Source organism: Tamandua tetradactyla, chromosome 23 (assembly GCF_023851605.1).
Source record: "Tamandua tetradactyla isolate mTamTet1 chromosome 23, mTamTet1.pri, whole genome shotgun sequence".
NCBI lineage: Eukaryota > Metazoa > Chordata > Mammalia > Pilosa > Myrmecophagidae > Tamandua > Tamandua tetradactyla.
The window spans coordinates 40,880,820-40,900,056 of NC_135349.1; the positions used below are offsets into that span (position 1 = coordinate 40,880,820).

The 19,237-nt window shown below is 40.6% G+C and overlaps 1 protein-coding gene across 1 annotated transcript in view; it reads left to right on the plus strand.

Annotated features, from left to right (window-relative positions):
* Positions 1 to 19,237, plus strand: part of TMC5 (transmembrane channel like 5) — a 99,323-nt gene that overhangs the window by 20,655 nt on the left and 59,431 nt on the right. The window contains exons 2-3 of the mRNA XM_077141694.1: positions 5,231 to 6,094; positions 8,696 to 8,868. Of these exons, the coding sequence (XP_076997809.1) occupies positions 5,304 to 6,094; positions 8,696 to 8,868 (964 nt within the window). The 5' untranslated portion in view covers positions 5,231 to 5,303. The remainder of the gene's footprint in view (positions 1 to 5,230; positions 6,095 to 8,695; positions 8,869 to 19,237) is intronic.

Consider the following 19,237-nt stretch of genomic DNA (forward strand, 5'->3'; position numbering starts at 1 on the left):
TGAAAGTCAAACAAACAAACAAAAAGGAGCCGCAGGGGCAGCTAGAAGCTGCCATTCAGCAGAATCCAGAAGAGAAAGGAGAAGACATGGCCATGTAATGGAAAAGCCAAGGGACTCCAATGATTGCAGGCTAGTCAGAAGATACCCACCCCTGGGAGAAACAAGCCTTCTAAACTCTGAAACTGTGAGCGAATAAATTCCTATTATTATGCACAAAAAAGGAGGACTTAGAGTAAGATGCTCTAAAAATATCCGTTATTGTGTAAATAACTGAGAAACAAAGCTTGAAAGAAAAAAAATTATAGTATCTTTTTGTGTTTTCTCCAAGGCACAAAATTTATCATTCCTTTGAAAGGGTAGGGTGTTTAATTGATTCTACTAATAGTTAATAGGAAACTAAGAATAAGATTCTCATAAACCACTCCCACTTCATTCAACAGTACAAAATTACTTCCTTATTCTTGTTTTCTCCTTCCTCTTCTTCCCCAACCAATTTCTATAGACTTAGCTCTTTGTTTAGTAATTAGTAACAGTGCAGGTGATATTTGTTAGAGCACCTTTCATTCCTAGACTGTGAAAAAGCTGCCCAACACCCAAGTTCCTGTCAAATGACATCAGAAGAAATGTACCAACAGACTGGAAACTAGTTGTTGCCTGATCCCATATGACATTGGTATTAGTGTGAGTGTGTTTTGTTAAAGATTCAAAACAGAGACGCCAATGGTCTTGTATTAGTCAGGCTTTGCTAAGCTTTGCTGCACTGACACACAACCTTAAAACTCCAGTGGCTCAACACGTTAAAGCTTATTTTTTGCTCACGAAAAGCTATGACAAGTTGGTAGGGGTGGGCTGTGCTCCATTAGCCATGTAAGAACCCATCTGGAATGTCTGTGGCTGCTATAACAGGGGAAAAGGAATCACATTTTAGCTCCTAAATGCTTTGGCTTGGAAGTGACACTTTTGCTCACAGCCCATTTTTCCAGAAATAGCCATATGACATTGCCTTCCCGCAAGAGGGCTGCACAGCTCCTTGCAATGACCTAAAGGAGATTCTGCAGTCTACATCTCACTCTACTCTGGCAGCTCATCCTGGAATTGTTGGAGCTTCTGAGCCATTTGGTTCCTTGTGACCTTGAGCTCTGGCTTTACTGTACTGTTACCTGATTGCTTTGGAAGGGTTCTCATGATAAATTCTTTTCAGAAATTTATCCTGGGAAGAAATCTGGTCCCCTTAAAAAACAGGTATACTTGCTTTTTTTTTAATTTTTAATTTTTTTTTACATTTAGTGAGTATTAGATTATCTTTCACGGTTCTCACTTAGGCTTGGCTACTAAGAAGTGCACAGCAAAATTGAGTTCTCAATTATAGTCACTATGTCAAACCAAGAATTTTGTAGAATTTTTTTCTCCCTCTACACAATTATAAAATATATTCTATTTCTTTAATCATATTCTAATTGAATACGTGACTTTTGTTGTCCACCAATGCATATTTTGGAAGTTAGGCAGAGTTTACACATCAAAAATAGTGGTAATAATAGCTTCCGTTTGGTGACTTCTTCCTTGGTGCCAGCTGCTTCATGTGCCATATCTCCTCCCTTCCTTCCAAGCACCCTAGGGGATATTATTTTTGGTATTTTATGGGTGAGAAAATAGACTCAGGGAGGTTCAGTGGCATTTGCAAGTCCCACAGCCAGTGAGGGCACTAAACCCCATTCTAAACAAGGCCAAGGGATGGGTCCTAAGCTACTTTCATTTATGGCCTCATAAAGACAATTCAATTCAGGTAATATCTCCTGTCTTGAGCTAGCTTTTGGTTTCATTGATCAAGATTTTCTGTGATTTATTGTCTTAGTTTGCCAGGCTGCTGTGTCAAATATCACGCAATTGGCTGAACAACAGGAATTTCTTGGCTCACAGTTTGGAAGACTGGGAGTCCAAAATCGAATCTGGCTCTGGCTTGCTGCAATCCTTGGGGTCCCTTAGCTCCCATCTGGACCCCCGCCACGTGGTGGGCCATCTCTCCTGGTGTCTGCTCTTCCACATTTTTTTCTGGCTCCTGACTCCTATGTGGCCTCCTGTAACTTCTCTTTATAGGGCCTCCAGTACTAAGGAATAACCTAATCAGGATGGGCTACACCTTAACTAAGAACATCTTCAAAGGGTCCTATTTACGATGGGCTCACATGCACAGGGACATGGGTTAAGGTTAAGAACATGTCTTTTGTCTGGGTACATAATTCAAGCCACCACATTTATACATAAATTTGGAAAGGTTTATGAGCCAGAACTCTTAGTTTTTTGTTTATGTTTTTGTTTCCAAGTGCTGCCATGGCCTGTTGGAGAAATAGAGTTTTTCTTTTATGGCTTCTGGTTTAGCTCATTTTAATTTTAATCTTCCTTTTAAAAATTAATGAGTAATATGTTTACAAAGGGGTACACAGATCTTAAGTGTACAACTTGATGAATTTTTACACACTCACACAACCCTATGTAACCACCACCCAGATTAAAGTAAATAACATTTTTAGTACCCCAGAAACCTTCCCCATGTCTGTTCTAGTCATCACTTACCTCCCATATCTTCCCCAAGGCAGCTGGTGTTCTGACTTCTATCACCATTTACTAATTTGCCTGTTCTAGAACTTTGTATAAATGTTATACAGTAGGTAACCTTTTGTGTCTAACTCTTTTCCCTCATCATTACATCTGTGAGATTCATCCCTGTTGTTACATGTAGCAGAAGTTCTTATGTCATATTTATTGTATGAATGTGCCACTTTTTAATTACTTATTCTGCTGATGAAAGACATTTGGGTTTCTTCCAATTTTTGGCTGCAATGGAAAAAAAATGCTCCTGTGAACATTCTCTTTGCCTTTTAGTGGACATACTCATTTTTCTGCCTTTAATGGACATATTCATTTTCCTTGGGCTGGTAAAGTTGTACCCATTTTCAATTTCTTAACTATAGTAGACATCATTTAACTCGCTAGATGCAATAACTTGGGTTTTGGTGGGCCATCAAAGTTTCCAGACCATAAATATATTCATTTCTAGTCTTAGTGTAAATAAATGAATGGGTTCAATTTCTGTGTTATGAAAAATAAGCTGCAATAAAGCACAGCATTTACTCTTCATAGAACTCAGAGACAATTTATATAGGTGTTCCTATTTGCAAAACTCAACGTATTAGTGAAAAGTCTTTACTTTCGTTCATGAATGAAGTAATTGTCAGCCTTCAGGCATGGCTGGATTCAGGTGGTTAAACCATGTCATCAGCATTGGTTGTTTTTTCCACCTACCTCTTGACTCTGTTCTCCTCCCTACCCTCAGGCAGGCCTTCTCAATTGGCCATCCATAGCAGCTTCAGGTTTCTAACTTCCTAATGGAAAGAGAAGGCTTCTATCTTCCCACCAGTTCTAACGACTCCTGTAATTGGACCTCATTGGCTCTGATTGGGTTATATAGTCTGACCCAATCACTGTGTCAGGAAGAAAATAAATTCTAATTGGGTCACATGTTCATACCTGAGAGTGAGAAGGGGGTGGTTACTCAAGGAACATTGAAGTGTTATCACAAAAGAGAGAAATGGATGCTGGGCAGGGACAAAATCAAACCAAACAGATTTCCAGTATGCTAAGAAATATGGAATTGAGTTGGCAAAAGAACATTCTAAGGCTGTACGTGATTGCAGAAGGTTAATATTGTCTTTAACTCTGATTACTCAACAAAAAGTCTAACCTTGCCTGTAGCATAGGGATAAACTTATAGAAGTTGGCTGAACTTTAAAAATGTTCTACTTCCTTCTCTCAAAGCTATCACCATTCTTCTAAACAGCCTGGCTTGAAACTATAGAGATATTAGTTTCTTCATTTTCCTTATTTCTCATCTTTCTCTATCAAGCCAGCCAACAAATCCCATTGATTCTTTTTTTTTTTTTTAATTAGGGATGTTGTGCGTTTGCAGAAAAATCACGCATAAAATACAGGGTTCCCATACAGCACCCATTATTAACAACTTGCATTGGTCTGGCAAGTTTGTTACGATTGCTGAAAACACATTTTTATAATTGTGCTGTTCAAATCCTACTGATTCTCTTTCAGATTTTCTCCCTTATTATTTTCTTCTTTATTCCCCCTGACTCTATGCCAGAAACTCCAGGCTTACATTCCATCACCTTAGCATCCCCAGTGAAATAAGAGCATCTCTTGCCCAGTAAGTCCAGTCGAGGTCCTGAGGACTGATCTGGGCCCTGCATTCCCACTCCTGAACCAGACCCTCTGCCCAGGATGGGGGGATGGCCCTGATTGGCAGGCTTGGGTCATGTGACCATCCTTTGCGTCAGGAATGCTATGGGCCCTTCCTGAATTACCTGGACCATGAGTGGGGGAGGGACAGATCCCTAGAGAACGATCAGGGTATTGATGCAAAAAGAAGGAGAAATGGATAAAAGGCAAGTAAAACCAAAAGATATCCAGCACACTCAGAAATGAGAACACTATCACTTCTGCTTTGAGAGTAGGCTGTGTCTGTAGATTAGAGGTTCATGGAACTCATCCATAGTTTCAGACTGGAAGGAGTTGCAGCAATTATCTCCTCCATTTTTCCTCTGTGCATTCATACTGATTTATACTTTAGACCCTAGAACCACAATTTTAATCAAAGTGCTGAAACAGTCCTTGTTCCTTCTAAGGCTTCAGTTCATTGTCTCTTCCCACATGCGATGGGGGAATGGATTGGTCAGGATGTAAGTTGGGCTGCATGTATTGGCGACCAAAGCATAGTGGCTTACACTATATAAAAATTTCTTTGTCACATATGGGTCTGAGTTGGTATGAGAGCTTTACTCGGTGAGGTTTTCGCCGTCTCAGGCTCCTTCCATCTTGTGCTGCTGCTGTCTTGGGGTGCTGCCTTGGGACGCGTGGCCCAGGATGGCACACCATCATTTCCACATTGCAGCCCACGGGAAGTAAGAAGACCTAGACAGGAAGGGCGTGCCCCTTCCCTTTAAGAGAGCACAGCATGGAAGTTGTGTATCTCGCTTCTACTTGCATCCCGTTGACCAGTTTCACGACCTAGCTGTAAGGGAAGCCGGGAAACAGTCTTTCTTCTGGGTAGCCATGCACCCCACTATGAAAAAAAAGGAGAACAAAAACTCAAAGATAACTAGTAATCTCTATAGGGAAGAAACAAAAAAGCTTGACCTTGTCCTTCCTTTTTGTTTTACAGCTAAAAAAAAATCTCTGAGAAATTGCGAATTCGGGGATATTTTAACACTCCTGGGTGAAGAGTCTGTACCAGCATGTCTGCCTATTACAGGAATAATGCGTACGAGGAAGATCCGGATTACCCTGACTATTCAGGGCCTCAGAACCATACGCAGTGGTATTTGAAAACTCAGAATCATCCATATTCTTCAGGTCCTTTGAATAATCCAGGCAACCCAAGCACTAGGAACAACTCATACTCCGCAAGATCCAGAACAAATTCAGACTACCTTGGCTCTCTGGCAGAGCCAGATTATCCTGGATCTCAGAGCAATCCAGACTATTCCAGGACCATAAGAAATCCATACTCTAATGGCTCTAGAACAAGTCCAGACTATCCTGGCTCTCTGGCAGAGCCAGATTATATTGACTCTTCGAGCAACCCATACGACTCAGGCTCATACAGAAAACCAGACTACCTTGGATCTCAACAAATTCCTGATTTCCCAGGTTCCAGAAGCAGTGAAAACTATGCAAGTTCCAGAACAAAACCATATTATTTGGGCTCCTTGGAAGAACCAGACTACCCTGGAGGTCAGGGTGACTCTAATCAGCTTGGTCCCAGAGCCAATTCCAACCAGCCAGGCTCTAGAGGGAGTCTAGGATATGCTGGTTCCAGAAGCAATCCATACACATATTCTCTGGAAGAGCCTGATTATCCACGTGTTGAGAATCAACCCAACCCTCCAAACTTTTTTGGAGAGCCAGATTATCCCAGTGCTGAGTCTTATCAGAACTCTCCAAACTTTTGGGGAGAGCCTGATTACCCAGATGCTGAGGGTAATAGTCATTATGGTTCTTCTGAGACCTCAGAAATGACCAGGGGGTAAGTACAGCTATCTCTTTCCCTTGAGGGTGGCAGGTGTTAGATCGCCAAGTAAAGGGGACTTGGTGGGTGTGGTTTAGGCTGGGGACATTGTATGATGGTTTCTATGACCTCAAATTATGGTGAAATTTCCATACCCACCTACAGACCAGACCATGGAACAGCCTGAGGTCTCAAGCCTTTGCCTGAATTCAATCTTTCATCACTCTTGCTTGGATGACTTCCTCCCGCAGTTGCCCATTAATTCCTTGTGCAATCCATGCAAGACATTTAGATTCACACTCTTTTGACCTTGAGATCTTGACACTGAAGTTAGAGTAGAGACTTGATAGTGATGAATCCAAACATTTTAACCAGATTTATCTCGACACTGATGTCTTTTTACGAAGAAAATCTTTTGAAGATCTAATTCTATGAAGTCAATTTAATTCCTCAATTGTTGGTTGTTTTTTTTTCAATACAAAGATTTTAAAAAAGCCACTCCCAAGTTTTTTCTGCTTTCTTTTTCTATTTTACTGAAATTGTTATCATCAGAATTGATTACTTTTCACGGAAACTTTACAGCAGATTTGATTCATTGATTTTCTGCCTTGTTGTTTTCATCAAATTTTATCGAATATAGTTTTTACCATTGTGAGTATTCCTTGAAGATTATTTTTAAGCCCAATTTTTCATGGCTCATGTTTCACCTAAATTTCCTCAAGAGGATTTTATTTTTCCATCAATTTTTAGTCAATGATAACTTTTACCAGAGGCAATACTGGCCGGTGACAGTGTTGATTTGAATAGTTTAGTTTTACCAAGTCCAATATTGTCTGTGTTAGGTTTTTCAGTGTTCATTGTTACCAGTATGATGTGATTTTATGATCATTAAAAAAATCAATACCAAATTTCACCATCACAATTTTAACCAATCCAAGCCTTATTTTTCATTTGTTATTTCTATTACTAATTTTCACGAATGTGACAAAAAGTGATGGCTGGCATTTTTTCTAAAAATAAGGACAAGGGATTTGAATGTGCAGCAGACATGTCAAAATGTCTTCGGGCTCTAAATAGCAAAGGTTAGCAAGACCAGCTCAAACCTCCTTGGTCTTATCTCCCATTGTCCAATTCATAATTCCAAAATACACATTTGATACCGTCACTCTGCTTCTCTTTGTCCATGCTTCCCCACTTATGAGAGCATTTATGAATGAGTATGTACTGTGCCGATGGAAGGTGCCTGTCAAAGAAAGGCCAGCCTGATTAGATGCCTCCTGCTTCTCCTATCCCTTCCCTACCTTGACCCTAGACTCTAGGTCAATGGTATTTTGTTTTTCTCCTGCCAGTTATTATTTCCTCACAGGCCCAAATCCATCCTTTGCTATACTTCAAACACTTTTTGAAAGGTTTTACTGTAGCAACTTATCTATGATGTAAAACTTCCCGTTTTAACAACTTTTAAGTGTACAATTCAGTGATTTAAATTATATTCACAATCTTGTGCTACCATCACCACCATCCAAACCAAAACATTTCCATCACCCCAGACAGGAAAAGTTCAGTAGTTCTTGGCCCCACCTGATCTCTGGAATTATCTGATAAACTGGGGACTTTAAAAAATGATGCAGATGCCTGGGCCCAACTTCCTGAGATTATCATTTAATTGTTGGGGGTGAGGCTTGGGAAATGGTATATATATATATATAATTGAGAACTGTTGTTACAGGTTTGCTGATTTTCTTAACAATCCTCTTATACATTCTGCACTTTCTGTCCTCACACCTTCAATTATGCTGGTCTTCATCTCTGGAATGCCTTCCCCTTAACTCTTTAGGTTTTAATCTATCCTTCAAAATCCCAAGTCAAATGCCGTCTTTCCAGATCCATCCTTCCTCCTTGTCCTGAGCACCCAACAAGAATTCTTCTCAGCTTCCTCTGAACTTCTTGAGTCTGTCTTCTGATACTCCTCACTTTCTACTTATTATTGTTAGTGGTCATTTCCAAGAAGCTCTACCAGATTGTATCGAGAGCTCATGAGGGTAGACTCTCCATGTCTTTATTTTTGTACTCTCACTCCCCAGTCCATGACTGACCTACAAATTCAACATTTATGGAATGGCTGGCTTCATAGATGGGTGGATGAGTGGATGGATGGATGGATGGATGGATGGATGGGTAGATGGATGGATGGGTAGATGGATGGATGGGTAGATGGATGGATGGGTAAATGAATGGGTGGATGAGTGGATGGGTGGATGAATGGATGGATGGGTAAATGAATGGGTGGATGAGTGGATGGATGGATGGATGGATGAACGGATGGATGGATGGATGGATGGATATATGGATGGATGGGTAAATGAATGGGTGGATGAGTGGATGGATGGATGGATGGATGGATGGATGGATGGATGGATGGATGGATGGGTAGATGGATGGATGGGTAAATGAATGGGTGGATGAGTGGATGGGTGGATGGATGGATTGATGGATCAATGGATCGATGGATGAATGGGTAAATGGATGGGTGGATGAGTGGATGGATGGATGGATGGATGAATGGATATCCTCAGCACACCACTAGATGGATAGTGACCCATCATTTTGGGATTTCAGGGTGTCCACCAGAACATCTCAGATCCAGCCCTCAGTCCATCACGGGGCCAATGGCCCCTTGGGTATCCTCGGGAGAGAGAATGAAGATGACCCAGAAAACATTGAAATGACATCCATGGCAAGGGCAAATCCATATGGTCACTCTGTGCCTGGGGCTCCAGAAAACGGCTATGGTAAGCATTTGTTAAAATGAGGATCATATTTTTGGAAAAAAGTAAAATTCAACCGATTTAGGGGCACAATTATTAAGGAGTCATAGCCATGGAACGGTTGGTTTATCCCCTTTTTCTCAGTCCCCAAACACACACTTTCACTTCAACGGTTAAGAACGCCATGTCTAGAGAAACCAAGCAAGTATCACAATCCATTGAATTGGCCAGTTAGGGGCTGTGGACAACAGAGGAGCGTCTGCCATGCACTTACATGAGGGATTTGCCTGCAGGTCTGTTCCATTGTGGTTATATGGGAACGTGGACTTGGTATGGCCAGATTTTCAGATTTTAAGAGAAGTCAGAAATATGGATTTTCATATGAAAACTTATGATTTTCACATGCTCCAAAAGAATTTTGTAAATTTTTTTTTCCATTTTTTTTTTTTTAATATGGGCAGGCACCGGGAATCGAACCCGGGCCCTCTGGCATCGCAGGCAAGCATTCCTGCCTGCTGAGCCACCGTGGCCTGCCCCCCAAAAGAATTTTAAAAATTGAAAACACCAACCTGGGCAAACACCATCACTGATTGTCTTCCGCTTTGAGCTGCCCATGGCTGGCTTTAGTGGAGCACGTGCTTAAGTGTTCAGACAGGCAGCACTCAGGGATGCAGAACCTGCAGGGGTCTAAGCACAGTGCCAGGCACTTGTTTGCAGGGTGGTGGGACAAAGGTGGCAAGGGGTGGCTACATCTTCACTTTCCTTAACACCTGAATGGGGAGAAGAAGCCAACAGAGCATGACTAAAAAAAAATTAGCAAATGGACATGGAAAGTCACATCGTCCTCAGAATCTGTTGTCTGCAGAAGGTGAGATGCTTAGGTCTGCAAAGCAAAGAAAACTCTAGAGCAGGGCTCCCCTTCCAGGACAAGAAAAGTTCTCGTTACCTGATGGAAGCCAGTTCATTACACAAGAGAAAAAACTCAAGGAATTTAGAACTTGTGGGAGTCAGAGACTGGAGACTGAGTTCAGCCAAGAACAGACAGAGTGATCAAAGCGTTGGCAGGGGCAGACCGAGGACTGGGGAGTCTGGGGTGAGGGGATGGGTGGGGGAGGTTTTGAAGCAGGCAGAGAGGAAGGGACAGTGTTTTTCACTTGCACTAATGAAAAGCTCTGACTGCTACACATTTGCATAGAAAAATTCATTCAGGAGCCCAGATATTAGTTGTTTACCGAAGAGCCAGGCTAAACTTCTATGCTCTGTGTTCCTGATGTGGATGTATGGAGGCTATCGTCCCCAAGGGGGTGAAAATTTATTCTTTGGGAAGTTGGAAACACTCACTGTTTTTACATATAAAGCACAGATATGCATATGGTATATAAACAGACAGTGTATTTGTGCTATTAAAATTCCATGGGGGATGGGCAATTAGGAAAAATGTCTAAAAAGACTCCTTGGAGGGTTGATAATGAAAAACAACCATTGAGAAATGCTGTTCTATCTTTTTTTTTTTTTTTTTTTTTTAAGTTTCTTAGCTTTTTTTTTTTTTAATTAATTAAAAAAAGAATTAACAAAACAATTAGAAATCATTCCAATCTACATGTACAATCAGTAATTCTTAATAACATCACATAGTTGCATATTCATCATTTCTTAGTACATTTGCATCGATTTAGAAAAAGAAATAAAAAGACAACAGAATAAGAATTAAAACAATAATAGAAAGAAAAAAAACAAAAAAAACAAAAACAAAAAACCTATACCTCACATGCAGCTTCATTCAGTGTTTTAACATAATTGCATTACAATTGGGTAGTATTGTGCTGTCCATTTCTGAGTTTTTATATCCAGTCCCGTTGTACAGTCTGTATCCCTTCATCTCCAATTATCCCTTCTCTTTTTTTTTTTTTTTTTTTTTAATTAACGGAAAAAAAGAAATTAACCCAACATTTAGAGATCATACCATTCTACACATGCAATCATTAATTCTTAACATCATCACATAGATGCATGATCATCATTTCTTAGTACATTTGCATTGGTTTAGAAGAACTAGCAACATAACCGAAAAAGATATAGAATGTTAATATAGAGAAAAAAATAAAAGTAATAATAGTAAAATCAAAACAAAACAACACAAAACAAAACAAAAACCTATAGCTCAGATGCAGCTTCATTCAGTGTTTTAACATGATTACTTTACAATTAGGTATTATTGTGCTGTCCATTTTTGAGTTTTTGTATCTAGTCCTGTTGCACAGTCTGTATCCCTTCAGCTTCAATTACCCATTGTCTTACCCTGTTTCTAACTCCTGCTGAGCTCTGTTACCAATGACATATTTCAAGTTTATTCTCGAATGTCCGTTCACATCAGTGGGACCATACAGTATTTGTCCTTTAGTTTTTGGCTGGATTCACTCAGCATAATATTCTCTAGGTCCATCCATGTTATTACATGGTTCATAAGTTTATCTTGTCTTAAAGCTGCATAATATTCCATCGTATGTATATACCACAGTTTGTTTAGCCACTCTTCTGTTGATGGAGATTTTGGCTGTTTCCGTCTCTTTGCAATTGTAAATAATGCTGCTATAAACATTGGTGTGCAAATGTCCGTTTGTGTCTTTGCCCTTAAGTCCTTTGAGTAGATACCTAGCAATGGTATTGCTGGGTCGTATGGCAGTTCTATATTCAGCTTTTTGAGGAACCGCCAAACTGCCTTCCACAGTGGTTGCACCCTTTGACATTCCCACCAACAGTGGATAAGTGTGCCTCTTTCTCCGCATCCTCTCCAGCATTTGTCATTTTCTGTTTTGTTGATAATGGCCATTCTGGTGGGTGTGAGATGATATCTCATTGTGGTTTTGATTTGCATTTCTCTAATGGCCAGGGACATTGAGCATCTCTTCATGTGCCTCTTGGCCATCCGTATTTCCTCTTCTGAGAGGTGTCTGTTCAAGTCTTTTTCCCATTTTGTAATTGGGTTGGCTGTCTTTTTGTTGTTGAGATGAACAATCTCTTTATAAATTCTGGATACTAGACCTTTATCTGATATATCATTTCCAAATATTGTCTCCCATTGTGAAGGCTGTCTTTCTACTTTCTTGATGAAGTTCTTTGATGCACAAAAGTGTTTAATTTTGAGGAGTTCCCATTTATTTATTTCCTTCTTCAGTGCTCTTGCTTTAGGTTTAAGGTCCATAAAACCGCCTCCAGTTGTAAGATCCATAAGATATCTCCCAACATTTTCCTCTAACTGTTTTATGGTCTTAGACCTAATGTTTAGATCTTTGATCCACTTTGAGTTAACTTTTGTATAGGGTGTGAGAGATGGGTCTTCTTTCATTCTTTTGCATATGGATATCCAGTTCTCTAGGCACCATTTATTGAAGAGACTGCTCTGTCCCAGGTGAGTTGGCTTGACTGCCTTATCAAAGATCAAATGTCCATAGATGAGAGGGTCTATATCTGAGCACTCTATTCGATTCCATTGGTCGATATATCTATCTTTATGCCAATACCATGCTGTTTTGACCACTGTGGCTTCATAATATGCCTTAAAGTCAGGCAGCGCGAGACCTCCAGCTTCGTTTTTTTTCCTCAAGATGTTTTTAGCAATTCGGGGCACCCTGCCCTTCCAGATAAATTTGCTTATTGGTTTTTCTATTTCTGAAAAATAAGTTGTTGGGATTTTGATTGGTATTGCATTGAATCTGTAAATCAATTTAGGTAGGATTGACATCTTAACTATATTTAGTCTTCCAATCCATGAACACGGTATGCCCTTCCATCTATTTAGGTCTTCTGTGATTTCTTTTAGCAGTTTTTTGTAGTTTTCTTTATATAGGTTTTTTGTCTCTTTAGTTAAATTTATTCCTAGGTATTTTATTCTTTTAGTTGCAATTGTAAATGGGATTCGTTTCTTGATTTCCCCCTCAGCTTGTTCATTACTAGTGTATAGAAAAGCTACAGATTTTTGAATGTTGATCTTGTAGCCTGCTACTTTGCTGTACTCATTTATTAGCTCTAGTAGTTTTGTTGTGGATTTTTCCGGGTTTTCGACGTATAGTATCATATCGTCTGCAAACAGTGATAGTTTTACTTCTTCCTTTCCAATTTTGATGCCTTGTATTTCTTTTTCTTGTCTAATTGCTCTGGCTAGAACCTCCAACACAATGTTGAATAATAGTGGTGATAGAGGACATCCTTGTATGTTCCTGATCTTAGGGGGAAAGTTTTCAATTTTTCCCCATTGAGGATGATATTAGCTGTGGGTTTTTCATATATTCCCTCTATCATTTTAAGGAAGTTCCCTTGTATTCCTATCTTTTGAAGTGTTTTCAACAGGAAAGGATGTTGAATCTTGTCGAATGCCTTCTCTGCATCAATTGAGATGATCATGTGATTTTTCTGCTTTGATTTGTTGATATGGTGTATTACATTAATTGATTTTCTTATGTTGAACCATCCTTGCATACCTGGGATGAATCCTACTTGGTCATGATGTATAATTCTTTTAATGTGTTGTTGGATACGATTTGCTAGAATTTTATTGAGGATTTTTGCATCTGTATTCATTAGAGAGATTGGTCTGTAGTTTTCTTTTTTTGTAATATCTTTGCCTGGTTTTGGTATGAGGGTGATGTTGGCTTCATAGAATGAATTAGGTAGTTTTCCCTCCACTTCGATTTTTTTGAAGAGTTTGAAGAGAATTGGTACTAATTCTTTCTGGAACGTTTGGTAGAATTCACATGTGAAGCCATCTGGTCCTGGACTTTTCTTTTTAGGAAGCTTTTGAATGACTAATTCAATTTCTTTACTTGTGATTGGTTTGTTGAGGTCATCTATGTCTTCTTGAGTCAAAGTTGGTTGTTCATGTCTTTCCAGGAACCCGTCCATTTCCTCTAAATTGTTGTATTTATTAGTGTAAAGTTGTTCATAGTATCCTGTTATTACCTCCTTTATTTCTGTGAGGTCAGTAGTTATGTCTCCTCTTCCATTTCTGATCTTATTTATTTGCATCCTCTCTCTTCTTCTTTTTGTCAATCTTGCTAAGGGCCCATCAATCTTATTGATTTTCTCATAGAACCAACTTCTGGCCTTATTGATTTTCTCTATTGTTTTCATGTTTTCAATTTCATTTATTTGTGCTCTAATCTTTGTTATTTCTTTCCTTTTGCTTGCTTTGGGGTTAGCTTGCTGTTCTTTCTCCAGTTCTTCCAAATGGATAGTTAATTCCTGAATTTTTGCCTTTTCTTCTTTTCTGATATAGGCATTTAGAGCAATAAATTTCCCTCTTAGCACTGCCTTTGCTGCGTCCCATAAGTTTTGATATGTTGTGTTTTCATTTTCATTCGCCTCGAGGTATTTGCTAATTTCTCTTGCAATTTCTTCTTTGACCCAGTCGTTGTTTAGGAGTGTGTTGTTGAGCCTCCACGTATTTGTGAATTTTCTGGCACTCTGCCTATTATTGATTTCCAACATCATTCCTTTATGGTCCGAGAAAGTGTTGTGTAAGATTTCAATCTTTTTAAATTTGTTAAGACTTGCTTTGTGACCCAGCATATGGTCTATCTTTGAGAATGATCCATGAGCACTTGAGAAAAAGGTGTATCCTGCTGTTGTGGGATGTAATGTCCTATAAATGTCTATTAAGTCTAGTTCATTTATAGTAATATTCAGATTCTCTATTTCTTTGTTGATCCTCTGTCTAGATGTTCTGTCCCTTGATGAGAGTGGTGAGTTGAAGTCTCCAACTATTATGGTATATGAGTCTATTTCCCTTTTCAATGTTTGCAGTGTATTCCTCACGTATTTTGGGGCATTCTGATTCGGTGCGTAAATATTTATGATTGTTATGTCTTCTTGTTTAATTGTTCCTTTTATTAGTATATAGTGTCCTTCTTTGTCTCTTTTAACTGTTTTACATTTGAAGTCTAATTTGTTGGATATTAGTATAGCCACTCCTGCTCTTTTCTGGTTGTTATTTGCATGAAATATCTTTTCCCAACCTTTCACTTTCAACCTATGTTTATCTTTGGGTCTAAGATGTGTGTCCTGTAGACAGCATATAGAAGGATCCTGTTTTTTAATCCATTCTGCCAATCTATGTCTTTTGATTGGGGAATTCAGTCCATTGACATTTAGTGTTATTACTGTTTGGATATTTTCCTCTAACATTTTGCCTTTTGTATTATATATATCATATCTGATTTTCCTTCTTTCTACACTCTTTTCCATATCTCTCTCTTCTGTCTTTTTGTATCTGACTCTAGTGCTCCCTTTAGTATTTCTTGCAGAGCTGGTCTCTTGGTCACAAATTCTTTCAGTGACTTTTTGTCTGAGAATGTTTTAATTTCTCCCTCATTTTTGAAGGATAATTTTGCTGGATATAGGAGTCTTGGTTGGCAGTTTTTCTCTTTTAGTATTTTAAATATATCATCCCACTGTCTTCTAGCTTCCATGGTTTCTGCTGAGAAATCTACACAAAATCTTATTGGGTTTCCCTTGTATGTAATGGATTGTTTTTCTCTTGCTGCTTTCAAGATCTTCTCTTTCTCTTTGACCTCTGACATTCTAACTAGTAAGTGTCTTGGAGAACGCCTATTTGGGTCTAATCTCTTTGGGGTGCGCTGCACTTCTTGGATCTGTAATTTTAGGTCTTTCATAAGAGTTGGGAAATTTTCAGTGATAATTTCTTCCATTAGTTTTTCTCCTCCTTTTCCCTTCTCTTCTCCTTCTGGGACACCCACAACACGTATATTTGTGCGGTTCATATTGTCCTTGAGTTCCCTGATACCCTGTTCAAATTTTTCCATTCTTTTCCCTATAGTTTCTGTTTCTTTTTGGAATTCAGATGTTCCATCCTCCAAATCACTAATTCTATCTTCTGTCTCTTTAAATCTATCATTGTAGCTATCCATTATTTTTTCTATGTTTGCTACTTTATCCTTCACTTCCATAAGTTCTGCGATTTGTTTTTTCAGTTTTTCTATTTCTTCTTTATGTTCAGCCCATGTCCTCTTCATGTCCTCCCTCAATTTATCGATTTCATTTTTGAAGAGGTTTTCCATTTCTGTTCGTATATTCAGCATTAGTTGTCTCAGCTCTTGTGTCTCATTTGAGCTATTTGTTTGTTCCTTTGACTGAGCCATATTCTCAATCTTTTGAGCGTGGACAGTTATCTTCTGCTGCTGGCGTCTGGGCATTTATTCAGATTTCTCTTGGTGTTGGACCCAGCAAGGTTGTAATATTTTTCTGTGAAATCTCTGGGTTCTGTTTTTCTTATCCTGCCCAGTAGGTGGCGCTCGTGGCACCCGTTTGTCTGCGGGTCCCACCAGTAAAAGGTGCTGTGGGACCTTAAACTGGAAAACTCTCGCCGTCCTGGGGGTTCGCTAGCCGAAACGGCTTGAGCCGGCCCGGGGTCCGAACGCAGGGAGGGTTGCTGGTCGCCGCAGCCAGGGAAAGAGCCCGTCCGAATTTCCTAGTCGGCCCTGGGCAACAAGCGTGGCGGGAGGGCGCCAGCGGCAGCGGCCCGCCCGAGAGAGTGCACGTTCCCCGGGAGTCACGGGTTTGGAAGGGGCCTCCCCCACCCGTCACCGTTCTCCGCGGCCTGGGGGTTTCCGATCCAATTCTCTCAGTTGGTCCGGGGGCTGCGCGTGGTGTGGGCGCCAGCCGTCTTTGTTTCAGGGGACCGCCTCTCCAATTCTCCCAGCCGGCCCGGGAAGGGGGAAGGGAGTAACTCCGGCCGCTTGCCACCCCGCCCGGTAAGGCCCGCGCGCCTCGGCGATCTCACCCGAGCTGCCTCTCTCAGCCAGTCAGCCGTTCCAGGATGGGGTACGCTGTCTTTTTTATCTCTGTTGTGGCTTTGGGCACTTTCTGTATCGTTTCTACTCCCCTAGTAGGTGTCCTGGAGAAGAAACTAAGATCCGCGCGTCTTACTAAGCCGCCATCTTCCAGGAAGTCTCCCTGCTGTTCTATCTTAATACAAGTGGAACTGCTAATGCCAAGGCATTTTTCGATGCTTCCTATGCTCTGGAGACTCTGCCACATAGTTGACTCTTAATATTTCGTTTAACCTGCACAATCCACCTTTAGGTGAGCAGCCCTCTTACTCTCTGTTACAGATTGTAAAACTGAGGCTCACACAGAAACGTCGCCAAGGTCACAAAGCCACTAAACTGATAGAACCGGGATGAAAATCCAGGCTTTTCAACCCAAAGCCTGAACTTTTACTTACCCTGCTAGATAGAATCATGGCAAATACAAACAGATTCCGTATCTTCACTCTCTATAGAACACTGGAAATTAAGATACTTAAAAAAAGCAAACAAACAAAACCCCAAAACAATCAGGTGTGGATTTCTCTTGGGCTCCATTGTAGGAAAAAGATGATAGCCCTTGCCAGAAAATATTGCAATGACTTGTCCAGGGTCACCCCTTCCTGATAAACTACACGCTCCTGGAGGATAACCCGTGTTCATCAGTGAATCCTCCAAGGCTTTAGGTGATTTTCCCGGTGTCACAGGGCCTGGCGCACAGTACATGCTTGGGAAATGTTAACTGAATCTGTAGCAGCAACAACTAAAATAGCTGTAGAGTTGGCTGATGCCACAGTAATACTGCGTAACAAACAGCTCCAAAACCCAGTTTCATACAATCAACATTTATTTCTCACTCACACATCTCTGGGGTTGTTTGGGGTTTGGCTGAACTAGACAGGGCTCAACCAGGCTTAGCTCCGGTCACAGGTTCTGTTTAAGTCGGGTCACCAGTGGGCTACCTGCGGCATCTTCTTTACATGGTATAAGCTGGAGGTCCTCAAAGTGGCATGCAAAAAGGCTTGATGTCTCCAAAGGCTTGGGCTTGAAACTGGCAAAATGTCACTTCTGCCCATCGTCCACTAGTAAAACAACTCATGTGACCAAGCCCAATATCAATGGAGATAGCCACCTTGGAGGGAGATGTAACGTTACTGGACAACAGTCTATCACAATAATTAATATATATTAATAGCTAACAATGCACCAGTATTATTTTAAATACTTCACATGTATTAAAGAGCTAATTCCATAACAATCCTATACAGACGTCCTATTATGAGCTCTCTATTACAGACTAGGAACTTGAGATTCAGAGAGGTTAAGTAACTTTCCCAAGGACACACAGCTAGTAAGTAATAGAGTTGGCATTTGACCCCAGGCAGCAAACTCCAGAACCTCCTGCAATATAATTTTGAGCATTGTTCCCATCAAAATGTGCTCCATTTCCTCTGCTGAGGACTTCAGCCTTGAATATTTATTATAGATTAAATAAAGATTCATCAAAATTTGTCACTGTTATGTAGATACTGAGAATAGATTCTGTCCCTAAGAAAATCACACCATATTTCAAACACATTCATGTGTCATCATAAAATATTGCAGCTGGAAGAAGGCTCTGTAATCACCTAGACAGGAAATTTGCAAACTCTGAGTTGTAACCTATTAATGGGCTGTGAAATTAACTTCTAAAAATGAAATAGAATTGGGTGCATGGGTGGGTCAGTGGTAGAATGCCCGCCTTCCGTGCGAGAGACCCAGGTTCAATTTCCAGACCATGCACCCCCCACCAAAAAAAAAAAAAAAAAAAGAAGCAAAGAAATAGAATAGAGTGGAATATTGCTGGGTTGTAGTAACTTCTGACAGCAACTACAGTTACTTCAATTCTGATTTTAAGTCCCCAGAGTTGTGCCAGGTTAAGGGAGGTCCTTTACAGAACTGCCCTTCGGACACCAGCTGCAAGCTGGGGGTGGGTCAGGACAAACTGCACTTCTGACCGACCGGCTACAAATTCGGGAGTTTGCACCACCATCCCGTTGGGGGGACCTCCTTGAGGGTTCAAGAATTTGCTGGAACGGCTCACGGAACTGACCAAACGCACTATGCATATTATGATAGCTTTATTATAGTGAAAAGAATACAAATAAAAAGCAGCCAAATGAAGTGATGCAGGAGGTTAGGTGTGGGAGGGTCTCAGATGCATGTTTCCGTGTCCTCTCCACGTGGTGTCTGGACACATCGTCCTGCGGTGCATCTTCGTCATGGAAGCGCCCCAAGCTTCAAGAGTTCAGAGTGTCCAGGGAGCTTCATTATGTCGACACAACTGGGGGGATTCAATGCTCCCCTGGCTGAACACCATCTGTAGCCCCCTCCCAGGTCCAGCTGATATGACCTGGCTCCAAGCCCCAACCCCCTAATCACGTGGTTGGTCCCCCACCCTAAGACTGACTGTGAGGCTGCCCCCACCCTGTCATCTCCTTAGCATACACTGTCAAGGATGGGGGAGGTGTGGACCTACCAGGAATAACAAGACGCTCCTATCGAGGGCAATTCCAAAGACTTAGAGGTTACCT